The following is a 26,983-nucleotide window of genomic DNA, read 5'->3' as shown; positions in this document are numbered from 1 at the left end:
AATACCCAGCCAGTGTGTTCCATATATGTATGTGCATCAATTTCCTCAGCTCGCATTTCCCACTTAGTAAATATCATAAAAACATTTCTCCCAGTCCATTAAAATGATCTAGGTCAACATCATTTTTAATGGCAGCCTAGTGTTCCATGGATTTTCCATAATTTATTTAGCCAGTGTCTTATTAGACTGCATTTAAATTGCTTCTGGCTTTTCATTATAAGAAAGAATGATGACATGAGTGTTGTGCATAGCTCTGATTGTTTCTGCAAGAAAAATGCCAGACATGGGATTGCTGGGTCCACGGGACCCACACCTTCTTAACCCCCATCTCTTCGCAATCCACAGCCAAGATTGATTCCTGTAACGTACGGCCCTCCTGAGCAAAAGGCCTGTTCGTCTCTCAGAGGCAGGCAGATGAAGAAGCGAAGCGCTCTCCAAGGGGACCACAGCCCTGGGATGATGGAGATGGTGAGAGGAGCCTGGAACACAAGGGAATTCCAGGACCTTCCTGGCTTTCCAGCCTTCCACAAGCCCCAGCTGGGTATCTTATCTCTGTAGGATGCTCCTGAGGATACTGGGAAGGGGCTGAGGCTGGGGTGGGGCAGAGCTCTAATGCATCTTGCCAGCATCTTTGGTTTCTCCAATATTCAGCCAGACTATTAGCAGTTCCCCAGGGATGGCCTTACTCCTCACGTCATCCCCCATTTCCTATAAATGGAAAGTGGCTAGGGAGTAGGGCATGTGTGTGTGTGTGTGTGTGTGTGTGTGTGTGTGTGTGTGTTGGGGGAGGGGTGGGAGGGAAATCAAGGGACTCCATGGTTTTCCAACCAGGCCTTCTAACTGGTTCATTCTGCTTCAACCCCCTGCTGAGAACGTACCTTCCCACCCCAGACATACTGAACTAGATACTTTGTTAAGATGTATAACACCTGGCTCCAGATCCTGTTTTCGAAGCTGACACGGTGGAGAACCAGAGCCCAGAGAAGTTACTTCCCCATAACTACATAGCTTTTAGAAAGACCAAACCCAACCCACCGCTCTCAAAGCGATTCCGACTTATTGTGACTACAGATCAGAGTGGCGCTGTCCATAGGGGTTCCAAGGCTGTCATTAAAACAAAGCAAAGCTTTTTAGGTCCGCCATTTCACATTTAACAACTTAAAAGACTGATCAAGCCCTCCAATAGCTTGCTATGCCCCTCTTGATTGGCCTCCCTCTGGTGGTATACTATCTTCTCCACTGGAGTCAACACCTGGCTCCCTACCCTCTAGCCTCTAGCTTTGCCTCCGCTCCCTTGCCCTGCCCCCATCCAAGTCTGTTACTTTTGTTACCAAAACCTTCTCTTGAGCTTTTCTTTACAGTATTTGTCCTTCTGTGATTGACTTACGGAGTCCTGATGACATAGTCATGGGTAGGGCTGTGATCAGAAAGGCTTGGAGTCTGAAGCCACCAAGCCACTCCTTGGGAGAAGGATGGGGCTTTCTAGTAGAGTTATAGTCTCAGGAACCTACAAGGGCAGTTCTACCCTGTCCTGTAGGGTCGCTGTGAGTTGGCATTGACTTGATGACATATTCTCCAGGGCTATCCATGAAAGGAGGGCTGTAATCTTTATGGAAGCAGACTGCTACCTCTTTTCTCCTGAGGAGTGGCTGATGGATTCAAACCGCCGACCTTCCGGTTAGTGGCCGAGTTCTTAACCACTATGCCACAAGGTGACTCTTAGGGAACTAGTAGTATGAAACCATACTCTTAGGACTTTCTCCTGAGATACCGGGAGGAGGATTTGCTGGCCCTGTCTTGTTTCTAGCCCTGCGATTTAGAAGGGGCTGGGGGAGTGCAGGGGGCCGGGACCCATGGGTCCGACTGAGAGAGTGCCTCTGATTGTGTATCTGAAAATGAATGGCACCCATCTCTTGGGTTGTCCTAAGAATTGAATGAGCTAATGCATGACAAGCATTGAAGACACACTCAGTAAAGGTGATCTTATAATGACAAGGCTGCACCATCAGAGCAGCCAGGCAGGGCCTGGAGAATGCTTCTTACCTGGTTGGAAAGGAAGGGTAACCTGGGTTGGGGAGGGGTGAGGGGGTAGACAGGCTGCTGGTGGGATCCAGGACCTCACATCAGGATGTCTGCCCCGTTTCCTGAGCCCTCTCGCCACCCCTTCTTCTCCCCCACAAGGTCACCAGGCAAAAGGCTTGCAGGCCTCTGGCAAGAACCCAGTAGCTGGGTGGGCGCTGACTTCTCTGAGGGGGACAACTCTCTCCTGCTCCCAGGAAGCTTTCCCAAAGGCTGGAAAATACCACGTTGACTAACTCCGGACCCTGTAATTTTCCAGCTGACCTGAAATTCCCCCATTCCTGCCCTCTTTCCTGGGACAGAGGGGACGCCAGCTCAGGGACCCAGGATTCCACTCTAATTTCTCTGTTGTGCCAGCGATTTGGGAAGGAGTGGGGGTGGGGGCTGGTGGTTCACCTGCTGGAGGTGTGCGCTCCCAGGAGGCAAAGCTCAGATAGTTTTCAAGTTAAACTTGTTTAGTGACTCGGAGGGTGTCTGAGTTTTCTCTGCCCCCTCCTCTCTCTTCTCCACTGACAGCCGGGTCCAGGGCCTCCTTGGCTCTCTATAGTTCCCTTTCTCTGCCTTCCAGCTGGAGGTGTCCTGGAGACATATCATATGGTAATGCCCCTCAGAGCCTGGGGTCAGGGCCAGTACTGGAACCCAGTGCTCCAATGTCCAGCCCAGAGCTACCAAGTCCTTCCCCGTAAAGGTAGCTTCCTGGAATTTGGTAGTAAGGGAAGGTGCACACACTTTGGGTATCTCTCCACCCCCAACAGCGTTGCCAGGAGGATAACAAGACACAGTGTGGTTTCCCCTCCCCCCCCCATGCCAGGGCCATCCTAAGCCTCCCCACTGCTCCCTCCCATCACAAGCAGGTATCTGTCTGTCGGGACTTGGCTCAGCATCCTGCACAGCACGAGGGGACATTTCACATGCTTAAGGAGAACAAAGTTGGTGTGTGATTTTCGGGGGCAGGAAAGAGGGCTAGTGGGGGCTGAGGATGCTTTTGGGGGCTCGGAGACCAGAGTTCCTAAATCGGGAAGCACGGGCCATCTCATTCCTGAGGGGTCTTGGGCAGGTGGGCTACAGATCTGCCTGGCGAGAGGCTGCCCAGAGTGGCACGCGTGGGTAGAGGTCGCACGCAGGCTGGCCGCTGGGTAGCAGCTTCGACCTCCACGCTGTGGCGGCGGGGGCGGCACGCCGTCCAGTCCATCCGTCTGTCCGGGGTAATGAGAGGGCACTTAGGGAACCGCACGGGGGCTGCCCGTCCGTCCGTCGCGACCGCGGCTACAAAGGCAGTTCTGAGACCTCCAGCTTCCCTCCCTCGGGGACCCGCCCGGGGACCCGCCCCACCCCTGCACGCCCCCGCCCTGTACCCCCACCTCCGTCCCTCCCGCCTAGCCCCGCCCCCTCTGGCAGCCCCAGCGCGCATGCTCTACCCCCCCCCCCGCGGAGTAACCTGGAGATTTAAAAGCCGCCTGCTGGCGCGCGTGGGGAGCCCTGGGGAAGCTCGCACGCGCTGGCCCCGGGTGACAGCCGCCGCCACGGCCAGGTAAGAGCGCGGCCCCTCCCCTCCCCGCCCGGCGGCCGGGGTCCCCGCGCGGGCCAGGGCGGGGCGCCGGCGGCCGAGCTCCCGCCGTCGCGTGGCGGGGGGCCCGCGGGATGGGGCCGCGCCGTGGGCGTCCCGGGCGCCGCGCTCCGCCGCCGGCTCCCCGGGGAGCCCGGCTTTCTCCCGCGGGGGCGGGCGGGCGCCGGGGGCGGGCGGGGAGCGGCCCCTCGGGTGCCCGAGCCGGAGCCCGCGGCGGCGGGCAGAGCGGCCGCACGCTCCCGCGGCCGGCAGCCTGGGCGGCAGAGTTTTCTTTGGAAAGTTGCATTTATTTTCTTCCCTGTCTCGGCTCCACCGGAAAGGGGCAGGATGAGTCACCGCGGCGCGCACAGTCCGGGGGTTTTGGGGGAGTCGGGAAAGGGGGCCGGGCGCCGCGGGGTCCCCGGCTCCGGCCGGCTTTCGCGGGGAGACGGGGTGAGGTGGGTTCTCAGGGAGCGAAAGGTGGCAGAGCCCGTTCGGGTGGCGGCGGGTGTGAGGCCAGAGTGGGCAGCGTTGAGGCTGGAGTGGGTGTGGAAGCGTTCGTCGCTGGGCTACCTCCCGGCCTCAGTTTCCCCTCTGGGATGGGACGGGGGAGGGGCGGAGAGCCAGGCGTTTCCTTCTCGTCGCTCGCCTCGCCTGCCTCCCCGAGCACGTGTGGGGACGGTGAGTTTCTGACTTTGAGCACCCTGGTCCACCTGATGTAATGGGCCTCTGATCTCAGGGCTCTGAGCTTAGGCAGCAGCACAAGCCCGCGGAGACGCCAACCCAGGTTGCTGACGGATGCTCCCAGTGAAGGTCAGCCTTGGCCAGAGTGGCCAGTTCTGCAGGCACCGGAGCCCCACGTGGCGTGGCTGGGCCATCCATCTCTGCCTCACCTTCTGGCCCCCAGCAGGCACTCTTGACCCGCTCGGCTCCATGGGCTCTCTTCCCAAGGGGCCAGGGTTGGGGGTGGGCAGGGTTTGGCATGGTGGGTACCTGGGGAGGACTTGCCCTTCAGCTGTTACACAGACCTGATCCCAGTGGAGCGGAGACTAAGAATAGCCCAGCTGCTGTGTGCTGCCCTGGAGCCTGCAGCAGGCATTGCCAGACCAGGGCCCAGCCTGAAGCACGCTTGCCCCCAGGAGACTTGCTGGGGGGCGGGGTGAGGCTCTGGGGGCCCCTGGCTGCCTTTGTCCTTTTAAAGGCAGGGTGCCTGGGAGTTGCTCACCTGCCCAGTCCAGGTGCCTGAGGAGCAGCCTGGTGTAAAGAGGCTAAGGTGGCCGTGGCCCAGGGAGGGGCCGCCTGAATGGGAAAGTTCCTGGAATCCGGAGGAAGCAAGGGCACAGAGCAACTTCCCCGAGAGAGTGAGTGGGACGAAATTGGAGGTCACAGACTCTATTGCTGGATCCATCCCATCCCCTCATTCCTCCCTTATCTCCTCCTCTCTGGGCTAGTCCTGGGGCCAGGGCTGTGTTTTTCTAAGAGGTTGCTAAGAAAATGGGGCTGTCCTCAGCTGGATGAGCTGGAAGATAAAAATACAGCTGTGGATGAATATACAGCTGTGGACACACAGACCCCCATTTAGTGGGTGTGTGTGGAGGGAAGTTTCCTATGTACTCATGGAACTTGTGGTGAGTACCCTTGGTCCCTCCTGACTCTGAGTAACCCTGGGAGTGGGGGTGGGGTGGGGGTGTCAGGAACAGCTTCCCGGCCACTGGGCAGTGAAGGGTGATGGCGTGGTGCTCTCTTCCACAAGGATCCCCTGGCCTTAGCGGCCAGGCACTTCTGAGGACTCCAGATGTGCAGCTAAGCACTATGCATGACCTGGACCATCAGAGTCTGGGAATAGCGTTGTGGATCGCAACCTAGACTGTCAACAAGACGGGATCTAAATGTTGGCTCTGGAGTGTTCCAGGCAGGTTAATCTCTGTCCTCAGTGTACCCACCTGCAGGAGAGGGTGATGACAATAATAATTCCTACCTGACAGTGTTATTGTTATCATTAACGATTAGGTCGTGAACTTAGAGAATTTAGCCAAGTGCCTGATCCACAGAAATGCTCAATCAGTGGGTTAAGCATTAGGCTGCTAGCTGAAAGGTTGGCAGTTCGAACCCACCAGCCACTTCACAGGAGAAAGAAGAGGCTACCTGCCTTGGAAATCCTATAGAGTCGTTTGCCCAACAGAGTATGTCTGAGTCTGTATGGACAGCGGTGCGTTGTGACTAGTTAGTATTCACTGTTACTTATTACCGTTGGGTGGTAAAACGATGCATGTGCTCAGCTGCGAACCCAAAAGGCTGTTAGTTCAGTCCACCCAGACGGACCCTGGAAGAAAGGCCTGTCAATCCACGTTCTGAAACGCCAGTCATCGGAAACGCTGTGGGACACAGTTCTAGAATGACACATGAGGGCACTGTGAGCCAGGATGTCTCTTACTGCCTGTCACCTCATGAGCAGCAGCACCCAGCCTGGGACTCCCTCTTTTTTTTTGGGGGGGAGACCTATTCTTTTTAAAAGTGGGGGAAACCTGCCACAGATCTTTGATTTGGAGGAGTCAGTTTGGGGAGTAAGAGAATGGGCTTTGGAACCCTGCTGCCTAGTCTGAATCCCAAATTCCTCCTTGTGCAAGTTCCTTAACCTCCCTGAGCTTCCATTCCCTCCTCTGTAAGCTGAGGAGACTAGTACCTACCTCACAGTTTGCGAGGATTAAGTGAGCTGATGTAGGTAAATCTCTAAGCACAGCAGCTGCATGTAAAAGGAGCCTGATAAATGTCAGCTGCTGCTGTTTGGTGACAATGGAAGCAATCATTGTGGTTTGCACTTAGAAGCCAGAGGTCCTTAGCAAGGGGATTGGACCATAAAACTATGTAGAAACTACAAATGACACACTCGCAGTCGAGTTGAACGTGTGGCTGGTGCAAAGAACACATCAGAACTGGTCTGTCACCTGTCAGTCATGGTGTGGTTATTGTCTTTGGATAAGTCTTGAAGCTCCTACCTGCGGTGCCTGCTCTCTGAGTACCATGAAGGGAGGCAGGCTATTGTCTGTCTTGGAAGGTAAGGTGAAGGAAGACTTCTCTGCAGAAAGGTTATTTTGTTGTGACCTGTAAGGCAGTGGTTCTCAACCTGTGGGTCGTGACCCCTTTGAGGGTCAAATGACACTTTCACAGGGGTTGTCAGATGCATAACAGTAGCAACATTACAGTGATGAAGTAGCAACGAAAATCATTTTATGGTGGGGGTGGGTCACCACAACATGAGGAACTGTATGAAAGGGTCAAGGCATTAGGAAGGTTGAGAACTGCTGCTCTAGGGAAACTGGATGCAGGGAAGGGGCCTGTGAAGTTGGGGTTCTGCTCTCCCCTTCTTCGTTCCCCAGGCCCTGGTGGTGTCTGCTGGCTTCCTGGTGTCCAGAGAAGAGCCCAGCCTGGCTTTCTCTCCACAGTCGGCGGCCTTGTTTGTTGGACAGCAAGGGCGAAAGCTGAACCAGTTGGTACCAGCCCGTGTCTCGAATGCCGATGCCACTTGACTTCCAGCAGTAGGGCTGGAGGGTTGAGCATTGTCCAGTGTATCAAGTGTCCCTGGCTGGGGGCGGGGCTGGGCAGAGCCATCACGGGATGGTCCTGACTAGTGCTTCCTGCTGGCACCCATTTTCTGCTCTGCAGTCTGTGCACGCCTCCATCGTGCCCCTGACCCCAAGTGAGTGACTTGAGGGGCTCCTTGGCTCCTGATGGAGGAGGAGATGGGCCAGCTTACCCGCTGGCGTGGCTGCCAGTGTCTGTGACATGGAGATGATGACACTCACCTTGCGGGGATGCAGTAAGATTCCATGTGATCGTGCGCCTAGTTAGCAGAATGCCTGTGCAGACCCATCAGGTGCTCGATGGGTGTTCTCACCCCCTCTCTGTTCATGGTGGAGGTGATTCTTTCTGGGCGGTGCGGTGAGCCCACAGCCCCTCTGTCACTGAATTCAGCGGGGTTCCCCCCTTTCCTCATGCTCAGTGTCAGGTCCCTCCTTACTTCTTAGCTCATGTGGACTTTGAGCCTGTAAATAGTGTCAACCAGGAGCAGTTCCCCCCCACCCCCAATGTGGCAATTGAGCTTCCCACTGAGTGCCTGCCTTGAGCTTGGCCCTGCCTGATTTTAGGCACTGAGACCAAAACACATCTGGCAGGAACCCGGGCTCGGCATCACCTCTGAGCAGGCCCCTGAGCAAGGCTGTGGTCTCCGCTTTGAAGGAGCTGATGGCCTGGTTTGTGGCAAACCAGAGACCATGAGGACCAGGTGCTGTTACTGAGCTCCAAGGGGAGCCTGGCAGTCAGGACTTGGGGGAGGGTGGTCCTTGATAGTTGGGCTCCCAGGGAGCCCTGGAGGAGGTGTGAGGTTTGAGCTAGACAAGATGCAGGGGAGAGTGAGAGGTGGACCAGAAAGGGAAGTCACTGGAGCCCGGGGACCACTTTGGAAGCAAAGGGAGCCCAGTGCTAAGGGAGACTTCTACCCGGGGAGGGGTGGTGAGCTCAGGACAGCTGGGCCAGATCTGAGCTACAATCCCAGGCCCTGGGCTTTGAGTCTGCTGTTCTATCTACTGGAAGACTTGGGGGTGGGGTGCAAAAGGATTAGCATGTCCCAAGGCTAATTAAAGGGAGGTTTGTGCCTCTTGGAAAACCTGGGAAGCAAGGCCTGGAAGACCTTGTGGAACACAGTTCTCAGTCACCCCATCAGTCACTCACCTGCACGGGCGTCACCCCCCACCAGATTTCATCTAGAGGGCCAAACCTCTGTGTGTGTGTGTGTGTGTGTGTGTGTGTGTGTCTTTCTCCACACAGTCCTACCTGCTCATCTTTCCAGGCTCAGCAGTGTGGCCACCTCTTCTAAGAAGCCATGGGAGAACAGGTGCCACACCTCGGACTTCTATCTTAGCACCTGCTCTGTCTGGATGCACTGATGGCATGTCTGTCTTCTAGCCAGGTGAGCTGTGAGTAGTTCCATATCCCTGGCACGTCCCTGGTAGGCTTGCACGGAATTAGGACACAATCGGTGGGTAAATGGATGGGTGGGTGGGGGATAGGTGAATGGATGAATAGGTAAATGGATGGTTGAATAGAGGGATAGGGGATAGGTGGGTGGGTGGGCAGGTGGATGGATGGATGGATAGGTGGGTGGGTGGACGGACAGATAGATAGATGGTTATTTAGATGGGTCTCAGTGCTCCGACCTTCGTTATGGTAAGTGAGGTTGCACACTTTGAAGCATACTTTCCACAAAGGTGGGCAAACTATGACTTGTCATTTAAAAATGTCTCTTTGGGAGGCCCCCTCTCAACGTACCATTGAGTGGCTTTTTTAGAGGACACACTTTCATCAGGCCTGAGTGCTGATTTAGAGGGCCCTGGGTGTCCACGGGGCTGGTCACAATTCCTAGAGGGTCGGAGGACTGACTAGCAAACTGTGATCCTGGCTAGGAGGGACACAGCAGAGTTGGGACCAGCATCCCGCCCTTCTCCTAGCCCAGGTCGTTGCTGGTTTGCAGCTTAACCCAGATCTTCAGTTCCTTCGTGTCTCCTTCCTGAATTGGCTGGGCAGGAATGGGGACTCTGGCCTTATCTGACCTGGGAGGTTCAAGTTCACTAGGAGAGAAGCTGTTCGGGTTTCATTTTGCAGGAGCTGTAGCCCAAAGTGGGAGAAAGGGGGAGGGAACATCCATCCCAATGGCCTAGGTCATCAGTTCTCAACCTGTGGGTCGCAACCCCTTTGGGGGTCGAACGACCCTTTTACCGGGATCGACCGATTCATACCAGTGGCAAAATGACAGTGATGAAGTAGGAACAAAAATAATTTTATGGTTGGGGTCACCACAACATGAGGAACTGTATCAAAGGGTCGCAACATGAGGAAGGTTGAGAACCACTGGCCTAGAGACAATGCCAAACTCTCATTCTGTCCCTCCCACGTTTTTCCTTTCCCCCACCCTCCATGGAGGTATGTCTTGGTGCTACTTCCACCCTGGGCAAGGAACCATTTATTGTGGCCCAAGGAGGGAAAATGTTGAGATACTAATTTCTGCCAGGAACAGAGTCCAACTTGGGGAGGGCGTGGGGAAGAGGCAGTTCTGCCCCCAAACATCCCAGTCACCCTTCACTTGAGGTACTGTTGACCTTGGCACTGGCAGGCAGGTTAAGGATGGGCTAATGTAGCTAGGAGCCCAATTCTCTCTGGCTCTCCTTGCTGCATTGCTGGGACGATAAGAACCACTTTCCCCTCTTCCCGCTGTGTACTTGTCCCCGTCAGTACCCTGTGTGCACCTGGGAGGACACCCGGTCCGGGGGCAGGGGAGTGGGGTTGATGGCTGTGGGATCACATAGCATCGGAGCTCTACAGAACCTAAGATGTCATCTCATCTAACTCTCATTTTACAAGCGTGGGCACGGAGTCCTGAGGGGCAGTGGCTTGTCCACATCTCACAGCTCTAAAAGCAGTAGAATGAGTTGGGAGACCAGGGAGCAACAACTTGGAGAATACACACTATCCACCACATTGTAGGTGCAGACTTTGTTGACACGGTGTGTCCTTCGCCATGTAGGGGCGCTCTCTCTCTCTCACACACACACACACACACGCACGCACGCACACACACTCCAAAGTTGCTGAGACACGACTGTACGCTCCTGGCTCCCAGAAATGGCGCATGGTCTGGGTGTTCTGGTTCAGCCACTCTGTGCTTGTGCAACCTTGGACATGTTAATTTTGCTGTGACTTCCCATTACATCTTTCTGAAAACTGGAGTCTTAAAGACCTGCTTTGCGCGATTTGCTGGATCAGTGAGAGCGGAGGTATGTAAAGCACTTAGCCCAGGCTGGACCCTTTGGGGTGTCATCCACCTTCATTATTTATCCTGTGGCGGGGTACCACCCTGTCTCTAGTGGTCAGATGTCTGCCCCACCCCCACCTCGCTTCCCAAGCTTCTGACACCAGACAGGTCTGCTGCAGTGACCTCCCCTCACCTGTTGGAGCCAGCACCTGGGGAGGTGTTTGCATTCTTGCCATTCCTGTTCCTGTTGGGGGCCCCAAAGAGGCATGCTCAGAGGCATGCTAGTTCTGGCTGCGGGAGGCCATGGGTGACAGGCCTGAGGGAACTGGATCCTTGGGAGCAAAGGCAGCTTTGTCTCCCTCTGATCATTGCTGTTTCGGTTCAGGAATGAGAAATCCTGTCTTCTCCACCATGAGAAAGCTTCCCCACAGCCGCAGACAGACCCGGCCCTTGGTGTGTCACCCACGATGGCAAGTCAGAAGGTGTTGCTACCAGAGGTCCAGTTCATACATGCACCCGTTTATTCCAAACACACGTGCTTACGCCTTTCTCTGTGATCAGTGGATGGCTGCAGACAAGTTCTCTCAGTGACACACCTGTCTGAGTCTCTGAGGGTCTTCACGAAAAAAGCGGGGGGGGGGGGGAGAGATCATCTTTCTGCCATGGGAAAAATGATTTTGAGGTCAGGATTCGTACAGTTTTAAAGAAAACGCAAGTGGATAGCTTCCCAAACCATTGGAACCTTGCGTCGTGTTTAAGGAACGGCTCCCCACACGCCAGACAATGGTTTCTAGATGGAGCCAGTGTTTTCAGGAAGGGGAGGGAGGGAGTGAAGACGTCATCCTGGACGAATGAAACAGCCCTGTCCAGCCTCCAGAGACTGGTGGAAGACGACTGCGGGGTGACCGCTGATGGGGCAACGTGGAAGTTGAGCATCAAGCCTTTCGGCATCTTCTGTTTGAAGTGCGCTTCTTGGCCTGAGCAAGCTTTCGGCTCAGCCAACAAAGGGCAAAAAGTATGTTGGAAGATCAGCTGGCTCAGATAGCAAGATGGAAGCTAATGAAATGATTTTATGGAACAAGTTGTAACCGGGGATGAATCTTGGATTTGCCAGTACAATCCAGAGAGCAGGGTCCAATCAAAACGGGCTTCTGAGGTGATCCTCTGGGCCAGTTAAATTGAAGGCAGACAGGTCAACTCAGCAAGTTTTGATGAAATTGTGTGTGTGTGTGTGTGTGTGTAATTTATCGATATATATACATATTTGGGATTTACACATATAACATGGAATATATATGTATATTCCATTGAGGTATTTAAAAAATCATTTTATTGGGGGCTCATACAACTCTTATCACAATCCATTCATACATCAATTGTGTAAAGCACATTTGTACATTCGTTACTCTCATCATTCTCAAAACATTTGGTCTCCACTTAAGCCCCTGGCATCAGTTCCTCATTTTCCCCTTCCTCCTTCCCCCATGAGCCCTTGATAACATAAATTAGGATTTTGTCATATCTTACACTGACTTGATGTCTCCCTTCACCCACTTTTCTGTTGTCCGTCCCCCAGGGCGGAGGTTATATGTAGATCCTTGTCATCCGTTCCCCTTCTTTACCCCACCTTCCCGGTATCGCCACTCTCACCACTGGTCCTGAAGGGATCATCCGTCCTGGATTCCCTGCGTTTCCAGTTCCCATCTGTACCAGTGTACACCCTCTGGCCTAGCCAGATTTGTAAGGTAGAATTGGGATCATGATAGTAGGCAGTAGGGGGAGGAACCATTTAGGAACTAGAGGAAAGTTGTATGTTTCATCGTTGCTACCTTGCACCCTGACTGGCTTGTCTCCTCCCCGAGACCCTTCTGGAAGGGGATGTCCCGTTGCCTACAGATGGGCTTTGGGCCCCTACTCCGCACTGCCCCTCATTCACATTGATATGATGGTTTGTTCTTTGATGTCTGATACCTCATCCCTTGGACACCTGGAGATCATACAGTCCAGAGAGGTGTTGTCGATAGATTTTCCCGAAAGGACACAGGATAAGGTCGGGGAGGTTGGGAAGAAGTTTTGGGAAAATAAACTGCATGGTGAGAAAAATCAGGAATGTCACACTGAAGGATATTTTCCCCCTTGTGACAATGCACCTGCTCATGTTGGGGTAGCAGGGGCTGTCCTGTGAGAATTTGCTTGGGATACCTTACCCCATCCACTCTACAGTCCTGACCTTACCCCATTCAGACTTCTTTTTGTCCCTCAAACTCAATATTGAAAAGAGACATTTGATATGGTACAAGTTGAAGAGTAAAGCGGATTCTTGAAGGGAAGGGTGAATGAGGTGGCATCCACCTAGATGGGAAGGTAGATGGCAGAGTGGTCGCTTCACATTTTGATAGCTCTGTTTAACAACACTCCTTTTATAACACTCTTGGACTTGCCCTTAAGTATAAGGAGCTTTGGTGGTACAAAAGTAACATGCTTGACCTTTGCACCCAACTCAGTGGCTCCTCAGAAGGACTTGCTACTCTGCTGATAACTCACTGCCGTCAAGTCAATTTCGACTCCCAGTGACCCATATGGGGCAGGGTAGAGCTTCTCCTTAGGGCTGCAGAGACTAGACCAGGGGTCCTCAAACTGCGGCCAGGCTGCCAGGTGTTTTTGCCCTGTTTTGTTTTTCACTTCAAAATAAGATATGGTCAGTGTGCATAGGAATTTGTTCATAGTTTTTTTTTTTTTTTAATTATAGTCCGGCCCTCGAACTGGTCTGAGGGACAGTGAACTGGCCCCCTGTTTAAAAAGTTTGAGGACCCCTGCTCTAGACCCTGACCAGTGTGGATAGCTTCATCCTGCTTTCAGTGGAGTGACTATTGGGTCAAACTGGGCCACGGTGGTACCACCAAGCCTCCTTCCATACAGAGCACGCTTGCAGAGACCCTGCGTGGCAGTCTGGCTTTGTCACGTGGAATGAGTCGGCATCCACTTGAGGGCATCTCACAGCACCTGAAACACACTGCAAGTCTATGTGACCTTGGCGGCATTTGCCTAAGTGTCCTGCCCTGCCCTGTGGCGTACATACTAATTGTAACCCCTTGGTTGAGTGGCCGCCGGAGGACTAAACTCTTGCAAGAGTGCCTGGCACAAAGCAAGCGTCAATGTTCTTAGCTCCATGATTAATTGCAGACGAGGAAACTGAGGCTCAGGAGGGTTAATTAACAAGGTCACGCAGTTACAATAAGTGGTGTAGCCTGCGTGCAGACCCAGGTCAGGGTGACTCCCTAGCCCAGGTCACCCTGCAGGATTGGCCAGGACAGCGCTGTTCTCAGAAGTAAACCTGGGTGTCTGCACTCCCTGTCTCCATGGGATTGCCAGGTGCCCCCCTGGAGCCGGGTATCAACATCAGCCACAGCCCAGGATGATGGGCTCACTTTGGCCAAGGTGAGGGTCAGCTTGGCCTGAATCCCTGACATTGGGGAGGGGAGGGGAGGGGAGCAGGCCTCCCAGTCAGCTCCTGAGAGACTGTCTCCACGTTCCTTCCCTCCCCTTCCCCCATCTCCTCAGGCATTTGTCTCCTTTCAGAAGCTGGACTGGGGCTCTCCGACAGGGCAACAAAAGCAACTTTCCCCCAAGCCACTGCCACCTGTCGGGTTTTCACACGTTGGGGGTAAATGGGGGGAGGGAGCCGCTGCCCTTTTCCCAGTGTCTACGGTGTGGCCCCACTGCCCCCTCCCAAGGCCTGAGATTCTCTTTGCTGCCTGGTGGTGTGACAGGGCTCGGGAGCTGGAGGGGGTGGGGGCCAGCAGCAGCTGGAAGGGGAATTGAGTGGGAAGGGGCCGGAGCTGGCAGCCGGGAGAGTTTGATGGATTACTCTGCAGGCCGAGAGGTTTCTCCCTAATCCCCCTTTGTGTCCCGGCCTGCAGCCCCCACACTCGCTCTGACAAGCTGCTAAGCAGAAGGCTTCCAGGGCCCTCGAAGAAAAGGCAGCTCAGCAGGGTGAACGCTAAATCCCTGGCCTCAGGGCTCTGGGGGGCTGGGAGTGGGTGCAGGAGCTAGGGAGCAAGCCCAGGGCAGTGTCCCCACTCTGGGCCCCCCATTCTTAATGAGGATTCCCAGGAGATGGCCCGGCAGCCTCCTTCCTGGGAGGGCTCTTAGGTGGGAATGGGAAGCCTGGGAAGGTGGTGGCCCTCAACTGCCTACAGAGTGGCTGCTCTCTGAAGCAGGTCTTCAGGCTTTGAGTGTTGGGCCCAGAGCTTCCCGATTGGCCTGCCCTGTTGGCTAAGCCACACTGTTGCCCTCTCCCAGACAGCCCCCCTCAGGTCTGTGAGAGCGGCAACCCACCTGATTTCTAGGTCCAGCACATCAGGAGCTTGTCCCGACCCCTGGGGGAGCCTGCCCTGTGCGGGTACCAGGCTCGGTTCTGCAGGCCCTGTGGGCGGAGCTCACTGGGGACCCGGCGTGTGCCAGGCTGAATTTAGTGAGGCGGGGGGGGGGGGGGGGGGGGCTTGGAGTGGGAATTGACTCTATGGCTTGTTTGTGTGTGTGCTTTTTTACATCCCAGTCTCCTGGGTCTGAATCAAGGAGGAGGTGCGAGGTCATCTAACCAAACTAGAGACTCGGCTTGGGGCCTGGCCACGCTCAAGTTGGGGCGCGGGGCTCCCCTTGTCCCCCTCCATTTGGCTGCTGATCCCGGGGGTGGGGTGGCTCTGCGCCCTCAGTTCCCGGAGCTTCAGCCGAGGGTGGGGTGTGCTCGGGAGCTTGGCGGACGGACGGTGGGGGGGAGGCGGGACCCCGCCCCCTTCCCAGCTGAGTCATTATTTCTCGTGCCGCTACCCCGCCCCAGCCCAGCCCGGGTGCCTTTTGGGCGGGAGGGCACCTGCTTGCTGGCCGCGCGGAGGAGCGTGCGGTCCGGAGCGCACGGGCGGGCGCGTGAGAAAGCGGCGCCGCGGGCTTTGTGAGTGTGGCGCAGGGTCGCCCAGCCGCGGGTGGGATCCGGGTGGGGCTGCGGCCGTTTGATGTGCCCGGGCGGGGTAGGGCCGAGGCCGCATAAAGAGCCCATAGAATTGCTGCCTGCCTGCCGCTGGCCGTCCCCGGCCCCCCTCCCACCCCCCTGTCTGTCCGCAGAGGGAATCTGCGCTCGCAGCCCCACCTCGGCGTGCGGGATGGCGGGAACCCCTTTGAAAGCGCTCAAAGGCCTCTTTATTGGTCCCTCGGACCCTCCCTTCCCGCAGGGAGCGACGAGAGTGGGCGCCTTCTCCCCCGCCCCCCTCTCCTTGTTCTTTTGAATTCTAGAGAAACTTCAGGCCAAGTTTGTGCCTGTTGCTCAGTTTGGCTTCCTCCTCCCTGCAAGGGGTTCAGCGTGAAGTGGGGGCAACGTGGCAGGCAGTGGGGTGCCAGACTGTGAGAGGCCCTCTCTTCTGACCTCTGGCCCTAAGCCCATAGGAATTTGATTCCCGGGCTGGCTGGGACTGCAGTGCCCTTGGGGTGTGTGAGAAGTGGCTGGTGTATTTGCACCGCCAACCTTGCACTTAGCAGAATGTTTATCCAGAAGCACCACCAGCACCTTTGTGTTTGGGCATCCCTGACACCCGGTCCCCAGCCTTTGGATGCTCATGTTGGGCAGGTGTAAGTGTCGCTTGGTGAACTTGGCCAAGGGTCCCCCTAGGGGTGGGTCTGTGCCTCCAGGGATGAGGAAGGATGGGGCCAGGTGGCCCTGGGCAGAGCACCTTGTCAGTGGCCGAGGGCTTGGGTTTCCTCCAGCTTCCTTACTGTCCTGCCGTCGGGGGTTGGGGTTGGGGGTTGGGGAGGCGATATTTGGAACTTGAGAGGAACCTGCCTTCCTAGAAGGCTGCTCATTTTTGAGGTTAGCCCAGGCTGCCTGTCTGCACCTTTTCTTCCCTCCTCACCAGATATACCTGTGAGTGCCAGCCTGCAGTTGGTTCTTCTGGCTGAACCCCTGTTTGCCAGACAGACGGAAGGCTCCCGGGGCAGTGGGACAGACTGACTTATGAGGCTGGAGGGGTAGATAAAAATTAGACCCTGACTCCTTGTGTCCCCAGGAGGACAGGCAGGGCAGCGCCCCAAATGTATGTGTGTGCCCAGTTTGCAACTTTCCGGGATGTGCGTTTTGGGGTGGTAGCCAGGAGTGATCCTGGAAGGTGCTGCTCTCTCTGGGTTCTCTGGGAGCCAGACTGGACCGACAAACACACGCTCACCTGCCCCCTGTATGCAGCCCTGGAGGTGGTGGCTTGGGGATTGGCACTCTTGGGGAATGCTTTGCATGTCCTCCACCCTCAAGCTGAAGTGGGGTTCAGGGGGCAAGGAGGCAGGCACTGGGGGACTGGAGACTTAAAAAAAGAGAGTTGGGGGGGCATGGAATTGGGGTCCTCAGGTAATTCTGGGCCAGGGAAGAGGAAAGGCTGAGCCTGACAGGCGTGCTGGCCTCCAGAGCCAGGAACAACTCATCATGGGGTGGGGGTGGGGTGTCAGGAACCTCAGAGCAGAGGGGCCATGGAGCAGACTGGGAGCCCTCTTGTTTCCTACCCCACTCCTGACGATGTATTCTTTACCTGGTCCAGCTCCTAGCAGCCAGTGGAGAACCTCTAGGGGTGAAGGGGGTACTCAGAGGCTGAGAGGATGAGGTAGCATTTCCTCTCCTCATTTTGTTTGCCTGCCCTCCCTGTGGCCACGCAGGGTACCCCTCCCTCCTGGGAGGATCAAGGAGCTGGGTTCAGGGAGGCCTGTAGGCAGGCAGGCCGGCGGGCCCGAGGTGATTCATGCTTGCAGGAGAACTATGATTTATTTTAAACAACAGGAAAAAGCTGGGGTCTGGGCAGGAGGGCCACTGTGGGTGAGGCCAGGTTGGGCAAAGGCTCTGTTTATTCAGGGAGAACCTGGTTCTCTGCTAGCCCAGAGCAGGTGAATGAGCACGCAGGGCCCTCCAGGAACCTGGGGCTGGGAACCTTTTCACCTAGGATCCCTCCCACAGGCTGGGCTGCACTGCAGCTTCCTGCTTTCGTGATGGGAACACTGTGGACGTGAAGTGACCAGGAGGGTTGTCCCCCCCCGTTGAAAACACACATGCCCCAGCCCACCCCCGACTCCCTTGGCCAGACCAGTGCCATGTGAGGGTCCCCTGCAGGTTGCTCCTGTTACCTGAAGTCTTTCCCTCCTCATTCACCAGCTGCAAGGGGCAGAGACAGCAGGTCAGGTCATCACAGCCACCTGTTTCCCTTGTAGCTGTGCATCCTGAAAGGTTCAGTGTTATTTGTTCAGAATTCCAAAGGATAAGGTGTGGTGATTGGGGGAGGGAAGGAGTGAGGGCTGGGGTGGGGTGGGAAGAGGGAGGGCCGGGCCCAGCCTCAACCTCCTGGCCTGGCACGGGAGAGACTGCTCCCCAGAAGCATCTCTGAGCCCCAGTTGGTAAAGAAAAGGAAGACACTCCAGCTTCTTGGAGACACTGGAGACAGACGGAGAGCCCTCTCTGTCGTAGGAGTTAGCTCACGTCCTCCTGACCACAGCCTCTAAGACAGTCATTGCGTGGAGCAGAGGATGGAGGCTTAGCCTAGTTTAGTGACTAACCCAACCAAGCTGTGGGCAGCCTTTCCCAACATGGGCATACTGCTCCTGGGTGGTGGTGGGGGCCCTGGAATATTGCAGGCAGGGGGCTGTATTTCCCCTGGCTGGCTTGATTTAAGTGGAGTAGACAGAGGGCCGGGCCTTTTCTCAGAAACCAAGGCCTGGCGAGCCCCTGCAGGGATAGGGGGCACCACAGGGTGGCACTCACCCAGAGGGATCCAAGCACAGGGTCAGGGTCAGTGGGGAGGGTGTGGAAGGGAGAAGGGACTAACTTGGAGCGCAGTGCCTGGCTGCTCAGGGTGGGCACTGACATTGTTACAGGTGCTGCCAGGCTAGGGCCTGCGGTCTCATGGGCAGGTGGATCTAGGACCTGGGACTGGTTCCACTGCCCGTGACAGTTGGGCAACAGCTTTTGTGGGACTGTTTCTTCCCCTTGAACACTGAGCAACAAGGGGTAAACTCAGAGTGTTTTCAAGCCTAGCTTCTTCCAAGGGAGCTATCTCGAAGTGGTTTCTGTGACAGGTTAACCCAAACTACAAACCGCAGGCTCTCCTCCCTGCCTCACCACCTCATCCTGGCGGGGGGGCGGGGGTCTGGTACAACTCGGCACCCTGCCAGGCAGTGCAAAATAGGAAGTGTTACTTTTGACTAAGGACAATTGACCGGCTTTGTGAAGTAGAGAGAAAAGGGAACCACCCAGGCCTGCCAGAGACAGAGGGTCTCCGGGCACCTTGCTAGCAGGTCCCGGGGAACTGGAGATTCGGTTGGCTGACTGATTTTATCTTCCATACTAGCAGACAAGGACAATTGTCAAGGTATTTCAAAACCAAGTAGCCCACATGCATTTGGCCCTGGAGTGTGCTGAAGTTTAAAAATCTTATTTACCTGATTCATTACGCCAGCCCTCGGCTAATATTAACATGCATTTCCTGATAGGACTGTGGGAACTGCCGGGCCAGGCTTCTGCTGACCACCCAAGAGTGGACAGAATTCAGAGGCCTCACAGAACAAGCCCTGGGGAGCTGGTGCCCAGGGAGGGCTCATGCTTGTTGTCCCTGCTCTTTCAGGACCCGGAGGATGAGATGTGGCCCCACCGAGGTGCCCCAGAACACCCGCCCTTCTGCACCGTCTGAGAAGCTGGACCTGAGAGCCAGCTGCAATGGGCTCCCAGCAGGATCCTAGGCCGCTGGTGGCAGCAAGCGGGCGAGGCCCCGGAAGCGGCAGCGTGTGGAGCAGGGCTGGGAGGAGGCAGGACCGGAGTGTGTGAGCCGGACCCTCCCGCTGGGCCCACCATGGTGCAGAGACTGTGGGTGAGCCGCCTGCTTCGGCATCGGAAAGCCCAGCTCCTGCTGGTCAACCTGCTGACCTTTGGCCTGGAGGTGTGCCTGGCCGCGGGCATCACCTACGTGCCCCCCCTGCTGCTGGAAGTGGGGGTGGAGGAGAAGTTCATGACCATGGTGCTGGGTGAGTCATGACATCCTCCTTCCGGCTGGCTCAGGGGCACGAGCTGCCCAGAAGTCACCAGGCAGAGGCCTCTGCTGGGGGTGGGCATGGGTGGTGCGCCGGGAGAAAGGAAAGGAGGGGCCCCTCCCAGGGCCGGCCTTGGAGAAATGGCTCTGTGTCTCCTGACAGCAGCCTCTGAGACAGCCATTGCACAGAAAGAGGATAGAGACTTAGCCCAGCTTAGTGACTAACCCACCAGGGCCGTGGGCAGCCTTTCCCAAAGTGGATGCGCTACCGCCCCCTGTGGGAAAGATCGAGGAGCCGCCGCAAAAAGCAGATCTTTACTCTTTATCCTGTGCTAGGGGCTATGGTTCTGGTGGGTTTTCAAGGCTAGGGGGTGGGGGCGGGGCGCCATGTGTTGTTGTTAGAAAGGGGCGGAGGGCACATGAGCTTGGGCACCTGTGCTGTAAATGGTCGAGGAGATCAGTTCTCCCGGCCAGGGCTCTTTTTACTGCTCCAGGCAAGGGTAGGCCCCTGACTCCACAGTTCTCTAAGCACTGCAGGAGACACGTTGCAGACCGCCTGTCCCGCCCCCGCCACCCAGGAAGCAGGGCCTGTCAGGATTGTGAGCTCCAGAGTCAGACTGCCTCAGGTGTGACTCTGCAGGCATCACTATCCGTGACCCCTGCCGCAGTTTCTCCATCTGAGGATGCGGCATGGGGTTCGTGATACCTAAGGAATCTTGGGGTGATAAAAACCGTTAACAGGCTGGGCTGCTGGGCTACTAGTAGGTTGGGGGCTTTCAGCCCACCCAGAGGTGCTTGAGAAGAAAGGCCTGGCGCTCTACTTGCGAAAACCCAGCCCTTGCGAGCGCCGCCTAGCCCAGTTCTGCTCAGCCACTCAGGGGCGTCCGCTCCCTGGCAGCTGTGCTGCTTCTGCTCGTGTGTCTGCGGTGGGGCGTGAGCAAGGGTGTCCATGCAGTGCTGAGCTCAGTGTCTGATGGCCCCCTTACCCTCCCCACCCTGCTCAAGGAGGCTGGCCTCCCTGCCCTGCAGGCCATGTCCTCTGACTCGCTGCTTGTCCTCCCGCAGGCATTGGGCCTGTGCTGGGCCTGGTCTCCGTCCCGCTCCTCGGCTCGGCCAGTGACCACTGGCGCGGGCGCTACGGCCGCCGGAGGCCCTTCATCTGGGTGCTGTCACTGGGTGTCCTGCTGAGTCTCTTCCTCATCCCGAGGGCCGGGTGGCTGGCGGGTCTGCTCTCCCCGGATGCCAGGCCCCTGGAGCTGGCACTGCTGATTCTGGGGGTGGGGCTGCTGGACTTCTGTGGCCAGGTCTGCTTCACCCCCCTGGAGGCCCTGCTCTCTGACCTCTTCCGGGACCCAGACCACTGCCGCCAGGCTTTCTCGGTCTACGCCTTCATGATCAGCCTCGGGGGCTGCCTGGGCTACCTCCTGCCTGCCATTGACTGGGATGCCAGCGTACTGGCCCCCTACCTGGGCACCCAGGAGGAGTGCCTCTTCGGCCTGCTCACGCTCATCTTCCTCACCTGCACGGTGGCCACGCTGTTTGTGGCCGAGGAGACTGCGCTGGGCCCTGCCGAGCCAGCCGAGGGGCTGCAGGTCCCCAGCAACATGCCCCCCCACTGCTGCCCGTGCCGCACCCAGCTGGCTGTCCGGAACCTGGGCGCCCTGTTCCCCCGGCTGCACCAGCTCTGCTGCCGCGTGCCTCGCACCCTGCGCCGCCTCTTCGTGGCTGAGCTGTGCAGTTGGACGGCCTTCATGACCTTCACGCTGTTCTACACAGACTTTGTGGGCGAGGGGCTGTACCAGGGCGTGCCCAGGGCCGAGCCAGGCACCGAGGCCCGGAGGCACTATGATGAAGGTAAGCTGCTCCCTCCCAGAGGTTGGGACAGGTGAGGGCGGGGAAGGAGGTACCCACGGCTTGGGTCTGGGCCGAGCTCTGGCCTCTCGGGGCCTCGATGTCCTCCAGTGAAAAGTGGGCTGGAGCCCTTGTGTGGCGCCAGCAGCTCCATGTGCCACACCTAGGCTGAAGGATGGTGCCTGGAACCCACCCACCCACCTGCAGGTGCCGCAGAGGCCAGGTGTGGCAGTCTGCTTCTGGAAGGTCACTTGGGCATGAACTCCCTATGGGGCAGGGCGATTCGACTCTGCAGACCTGGGGCCCTTGACCTGAGGGCAAGCAGCAGTAACAGCAGCAGCAGCACAGGCTGGTCTGGATGCAGTGTGCCCAGCCACCTGGAGCGAGGGATCTGGGTTCATGTTACCAACGGACATGAGGGGAGGAGTCCAGGCTGACTCTCAGGTCAACTCTTGGCTGCTGTCTGCCCTGCTTCAACTTCCTGAAGGCCTCTCCCTCCCGCACCTCTGGGCTCACACTTGGGTGCTCCGTCCTTAAGCCGGTGGCAGAACCACCTCTGTTCCCTCTCACCTTTCCCTCCTGAGAGGCCAACCTCCTCCCTTGGAGCACTTGGGGAGGGACATGCCTCAGCCTGTGGCTTCAGCCTCATCTCTGTGGGTCAGTGGGAAGGTCTGCAGGCTGGGCGGGAGGGTGCCTAGCTCACCTCTGTCTCCCTCCGCAGGGGTCCGGATGGGCAGCCTGGGGCTGTTCCTGCAGTGTGCCATCTCCTTGGTCTTCTCGCTGATCATGGACCGGCTGGTGCAGCGATTTGGCACCCGGGCAGTGTACCTGGCCAGCGTGGTGGCATTCCCGGTGGCGGCCGGTGCCACGTGCCTGTCCCGCAGCGTGGCTGTGGTGACTGCCTCAGCTGCCCTCACTGGCTTCACCTTCTCGGCCCTGCAGATCCTGCCCTACACGCTGGCCTCCCTCTACCACCGAGAGAAGCAGGTGCTTTCCATGGCTGTGGGGTGGGTCATGGGGGCGGCGCGCACTTGGGAGTCTGGCCAGGGGTTTCGGAGAAGGCATTCTTTGATCAGAGAGGAAGCCGTCTGAACCCCAGAGCCTGGAGCGCCCGGCTGCGGAAGAAGGGTTTAGATCAGACTCCTGGAATGACTTCCTGCTGTCAGGACTATAAAGCACTTAAGTGGGTGATTGCAGGAAACACACACTCCTTCCCCGGGAGCCTGGACATTCAGGCGCGCAGGAGTCCTGGGTGTGGGCTGAGCCAGGTCCTGCCCTCCGCAGAGGCAGCAGAGGCAGCGGCCTAGATCAGATGGCCTCTGGGCACCTAGCGTCAACCTGTGGTCTGGCCTTGGTCACACGCCTTCCTTGGCTTCTCTGGGAGAGTCTCCTGACTACCCTCTGCCCTTCCTTGCCCTCAGAGCTAGAGGGGGGCACTTGCTGCCCCTCTTTCTGCTAAAGCTTCCTTTTTACTTTCCCACCCCACTCCTTTGCCTCCATCTGCCCACCACCCCTACTTTGGACCTCTGGGCAGCCCCCGGGCCCACTGCCTACCTCTCTCAGTTGAGAGGCTTCCTTCTTGCCCAGCCTGAGCACCAACCAGCTGCCCATGTGGCTGTGGAAGCCCCCCAGCCTGCTGCATGGTCATCTTCCTCTCCCCCTGCATCTCCCCAAGCTACGATGACTCTGGGTGCACACCCTGCAAGGGAGAAAGAGATGGGGGTGCCAGAGCCCAGGCTCCCAACTGGGGCGAGGACTGGGACTGGACAGCTGTCAGCACGGTATCGCTGGGAGGCTAGGGAGCTGGGGGGCCAGCCCGTGTGTTCATTGGGTTCCCCTCTCCTGTATGCGCTCTGGCCTGAATACACATGGTGTGCTGGGTGGGCACTGCCCCCAGGGCAGGAGGCCTGTTCAGACCTGGCCCTGTCCTAGACCAGCCCCGGCTGTCCCCTCATGAGTTTCAGAGCAGGTCGCCTCTCTGCAGCACAGCCAACTCGAGAACCTTTGTGTCAGACTGTCGGACACTGGGGACAGGGTCGGATAGGACAGGCCTCAACCTCACAGAGGAGGCGCTAGGCTGTGGAAAAGAAGCCCTGGGTAAGCTAACCCAGAGGTTGGTGGTTCCCAACCCACTAGCCTCCTGGAAATGAGAAGGATGAGGCAGTGATCTTCATACAGATCCACAGTTCTGGAAACCCCCGGGACCCCTTCTCCTCTGTCCCATTAGGTCTCTGAGTCGGAATCCACTCGGAGCCCCCTGAAGGCAACAGGACGGGGCTGTTAGGGCAGGAGCTGGATGGGCACGGCCACAGAGCTGTGGTCTAAGGCAGCCAGGGAGAAGGGAGTAGAAAGCCTTCAGTTTTAGCACAGACGGGCCGGTGGGGGCTGGGAAGGAGTTTCTCCCCACATCCTCCTTGCCAGAGCCCTGCCTGCCCAAGACAGGGTGCAGCCAAGAGCCCCTCTTCCCCTGGCTGCCGGCTGCATCCTGGGTCTCTCTACCACGCACTGGGCCACCAAAGGGGAGTGGCTCTCTGCTGCCACCCTGTGACAGTGAGGTGCATAGCGACACCCACAAGGCTAACAGCCCCCTCTTTCTTCTTCAGTGGAGCTGGCTGAAAGCACTTTCCAAATGGGCCTCATTCGGGTTTTCTTTGGGAGTCCCAGGAAGCAGGGCACCATGCACGTGGGGGGCGGGGGGACGGGACAAGAGCCTCTGCAAAGGGGTTGCCAGGCGAGGGGCGAACATCTAGTGTCCAGGTCAAGTCCGACCCAAAGAAGGAAGGTGGGGAGCTGTGAGGGACCTCACCATTAGGCAGCACCTGCAGTTAGAGGCCTGGGTACCACTGGGCAAAGTGCCCATTCCTGTGTGGGCAGTGAGCCTTTCTGAGCATCTGAGGGTAGAGCTGGGGGCAGGAGAAAGGGTGTGGGTTTGTGGGGGGGAGTGGTGTTATTTTTAGATTTCATTCTTCTTGCAAGTCTCTCCTCTCCCGGCTCCATCCTGCCGGGGCCCTTTTCTCTGCCCGAACTACAGGCCAGAGGAGCCCCGGCTTGGGGCCTGATTTGCCCTTCCCCTTCCTGAGCAGCACCCCTGCCCTGCTCTATCCGTGACCAGATGAATCCGAGTCTGCTGTTTTCCCACTTGCTGCCTGGTTTCCAGTTAGCACCCCTGCCTGATTTCTTTACTCACAGCACACCCACCCCACCCCACCCCCAGGATTGAAAGGTAGGATCTGTCCTCCTTGTTGGGGGAGCCCTGGGTTCATGCCAGCCCTTGGCACCTTTTCTCACCTCAACAGGTATTCCTGCCCAAGTACCGAGGGGACCTTGGAGGTGGTGGCAGTGAGGACAGCCTGACAACCAGTTTCCTGCCAGGCCCCAAGTCTGGCACACCCTTCCCCAATGGACACATGGGTGCCGGAGGTGGCCTGCTCCCATCTCCACCCACACTCTGCGGAGCCTCGGCCTGTGACATGTCCATGCGCGTGGTGGTGGGCCAGCCACCTGAGGCCAGGGTCGTCCCTGGCCGGGGCATCTGCCTGGACCTCGCCATCCTCGACAGTGCCTTCCTGCTGTCCCAGGTGGCCCCGTCCCTGTTCATGGGCTCCATCGTACAGCTTAGTCAGTCGGTGACTGCTTACATGGTGTCGGCCGCAGGCCTGGGTCTGGTCGCCATCTACTTCGCCACTCAGGTCGTGTTTGACAAGAACGACTTGGCCAAGTACTCTGTGTAGAGTGCTTCGAACCCACCCAGGGAGGATCTGGCACATTGGCCCCCAGCTCCTCCTCTTCCAGTCTCAAGATAGCCCCCAACAAGGAGCCCTGGTGGCATAGTGGTTATGCATTGGGCTGCTAACCACAGGGTCAGCAGTTTGAAACCACCTTTCATTCTGAGGAAGAAAGACGAGGCTTACTACTCCCAGCAGAGTGCCAGCCTCGGACACCCACAGGGGCAGTTTTGCCCTGTCCTCGAGGGTCACCATGGGTCAGCATCTCATGGCTGTGGCGATGAGAGGGCTTCCTGCTGGCCTTCCAATGTGGTGGGGCTCTGTGCTGCTACTCCGTGGCGGTGAGGTGCACAGCAACACCTGGGGCTGGGGTCTCTGCCCCACCCCTCCTTCCTGACCGTGGGGCTGCCTGACAGCCCTCCAGATGGTTTTCAGTCTAGACTTCTTCAGGGAGGCCAGTCAGGCTGCACCTTTGATTAGTTCTGTGCGCTGGAATGCACGGTGAATTATACCTGGGTGCAGGGTGAGCAGCTGGGGTCCCAGTGAAGGCATACCTGGAGGTGGAATTTGGGGAGCCGGGTGGACTCTCAAGTCCCTGTACCCTCCTACGAGCCACCCTCCGTATTGCTCTTGCATTGGGGTGGGGTTTCAGAATGATTTTAGAGTTCTGAGGGAAGAGGGGCTACTCCCTTGCTCCCCACCCCCCACAGCGCTGCCTTTCTGCTGATTCCCCCCGCCCCCAACATTTGGTCAGGACATGGCTTTTGTCCCTGTGTTGCCATCATAGGGAAAACAGGCCTTTAAATACTTAACTTATTTATTTAACAAGGTGGAAGGGAATGGATTCCCCGCTCTGCCTTGTAAGTTGGTAGGGTGGTCCCCAGTCATGGGCCCCTACGATACCTGGATGGTGGGCTGAGAGCATTGCTGGCCCCTCCTGCGGTGATTGGTCTGGCCCCAAAACCGCCTCCCCAAGGAGCTTGGAAACTCCTGTCACCCCAACTGAAGTCCCACATCCTGGGGAGCCGGCTACCGGGCCCTGTGGCCTCCTCACCTCCCCTTTGCCCTGCCTAGCTCTGGTCACCCACTGTCAGGGCTCATGGACTGCCCAGCCTTCTCTAGGGACCAGCAGCACAGGTTTGCGTCAACCTGGCTCTGCCCATCAGCCCCCAGGGCACATCTGTGATGGAGGGATTCCCTTCCTGCACAGAAAACTCAGGAGCAACCCTTCGCCCTGGGCTAAGGAGACCTTATCTCCGGGGCTTAAGTGCCGTTTGCAATAATGTTATGTCTTATTTATTTAGTGGAGTAAATATTTTATACTGTATGTGAGCAATCAGAGTATAATGTTTATGGTGATGAAATTAAAGCCTTCTTATATGTTTAAATCGGCATGAGTTTGTCTTTTTTGAGAGGAAAGGACCAGAACTTAAAATTAAAAAAAAAAAGTATCCCCCAGTCTGTTCGTAACAGCTTTTTGGCTTTTTCCCACAGAAACTGGGGTGTTGGGTTTGGTTTGGTTTGGTTTGGGTGAACTGTTGGTGGTCGTTGCTTCAGGTCCCTGTCCTGGCCAGCAGATGGAGCTATAGACCAGCACTCGGCGGCTGACCAGAGCCTGGGCGTGGCTCTGCCACACCCCCTGGGTCAAGTCCTTTGCAAGCCCTGGGGAGTGGGAGGGGGCTAGTAAAGTCCGATGCAGGAGAGGCGTGTTTTCCTTCCAAAAAGGGCTTACTGTGTGGCCAAGGAGGTGGGTGGAACAAACAGCCTATTTTCAACTGGGGCCACAGCAAGAGAGCACTGGGCAGGTGTGTGGGAGCATTTTACCACCGCGATCCAGGAGCCCAGGTGGCAACAGACTCACAGTCCTCCAAGAACTCCCCGGCTTCTGCAAGTACAGTCAGTGCTGGGGGTTCCGACTGCTGCTGCGCCCCAC

General features: G+C 57.1%; 1 protein-coding gene across 1 annotated transcript; it reads left to right on the top strand.

Annotated features, from left to right (window-relative positions):
• The first annotated feature begins 3,512 nt into the window (after nucleotides 1-3,512).
• SLC45A3 (solute carrier family 45 member 3) lies at nucleotides 3,513-26,414 on the top strand. Its single transcript, XM_075529375.1, has 5 exons — nucleotides 3,513-3,610; nucleotides 19,073-19,469; nucleotides 20,540-21,328; nucleotides 22,047-22,312; nucleotides 24,622-26,414. Exons 2-5 carry the CDS (start codon nucleotides 19,298-19,300, stop codon nucleotides 25,054-25,056), a joined length of 1,662 nt encoding a protein of 553 aa, XP_075385490.1. The 5' UTR covers nucleotides 3,513-3,610; nucleotides 19,073-19,297; the 3' UTR covers nucleotides 25,057-26,414.
• The last annotated feature ends 569 nt before the right edge of the window (nucleotides 26,415-26,983 follow it).

This window comes from Tenrec ecaudatus, chromosome 1 (assembly GCF_050624435.1).
Source record: "Tenrec ecaudatus isolate mTenEca1 chromosome 1, mTenEca1.hap1, whole genome shotgun sequence".
Taxonomy (NCBI): domain Eukaryota; kingdom Metazoa; phylum Chordata; class Mammalia; order Afrosoricida; family Tenrecidae; genus Tenrec; species Tenrec ecaudatus.
Note: the sequence above shows the minus strand (reverse complement) of the source record. Positions and strands in the feature narration are given on the sequence as shown.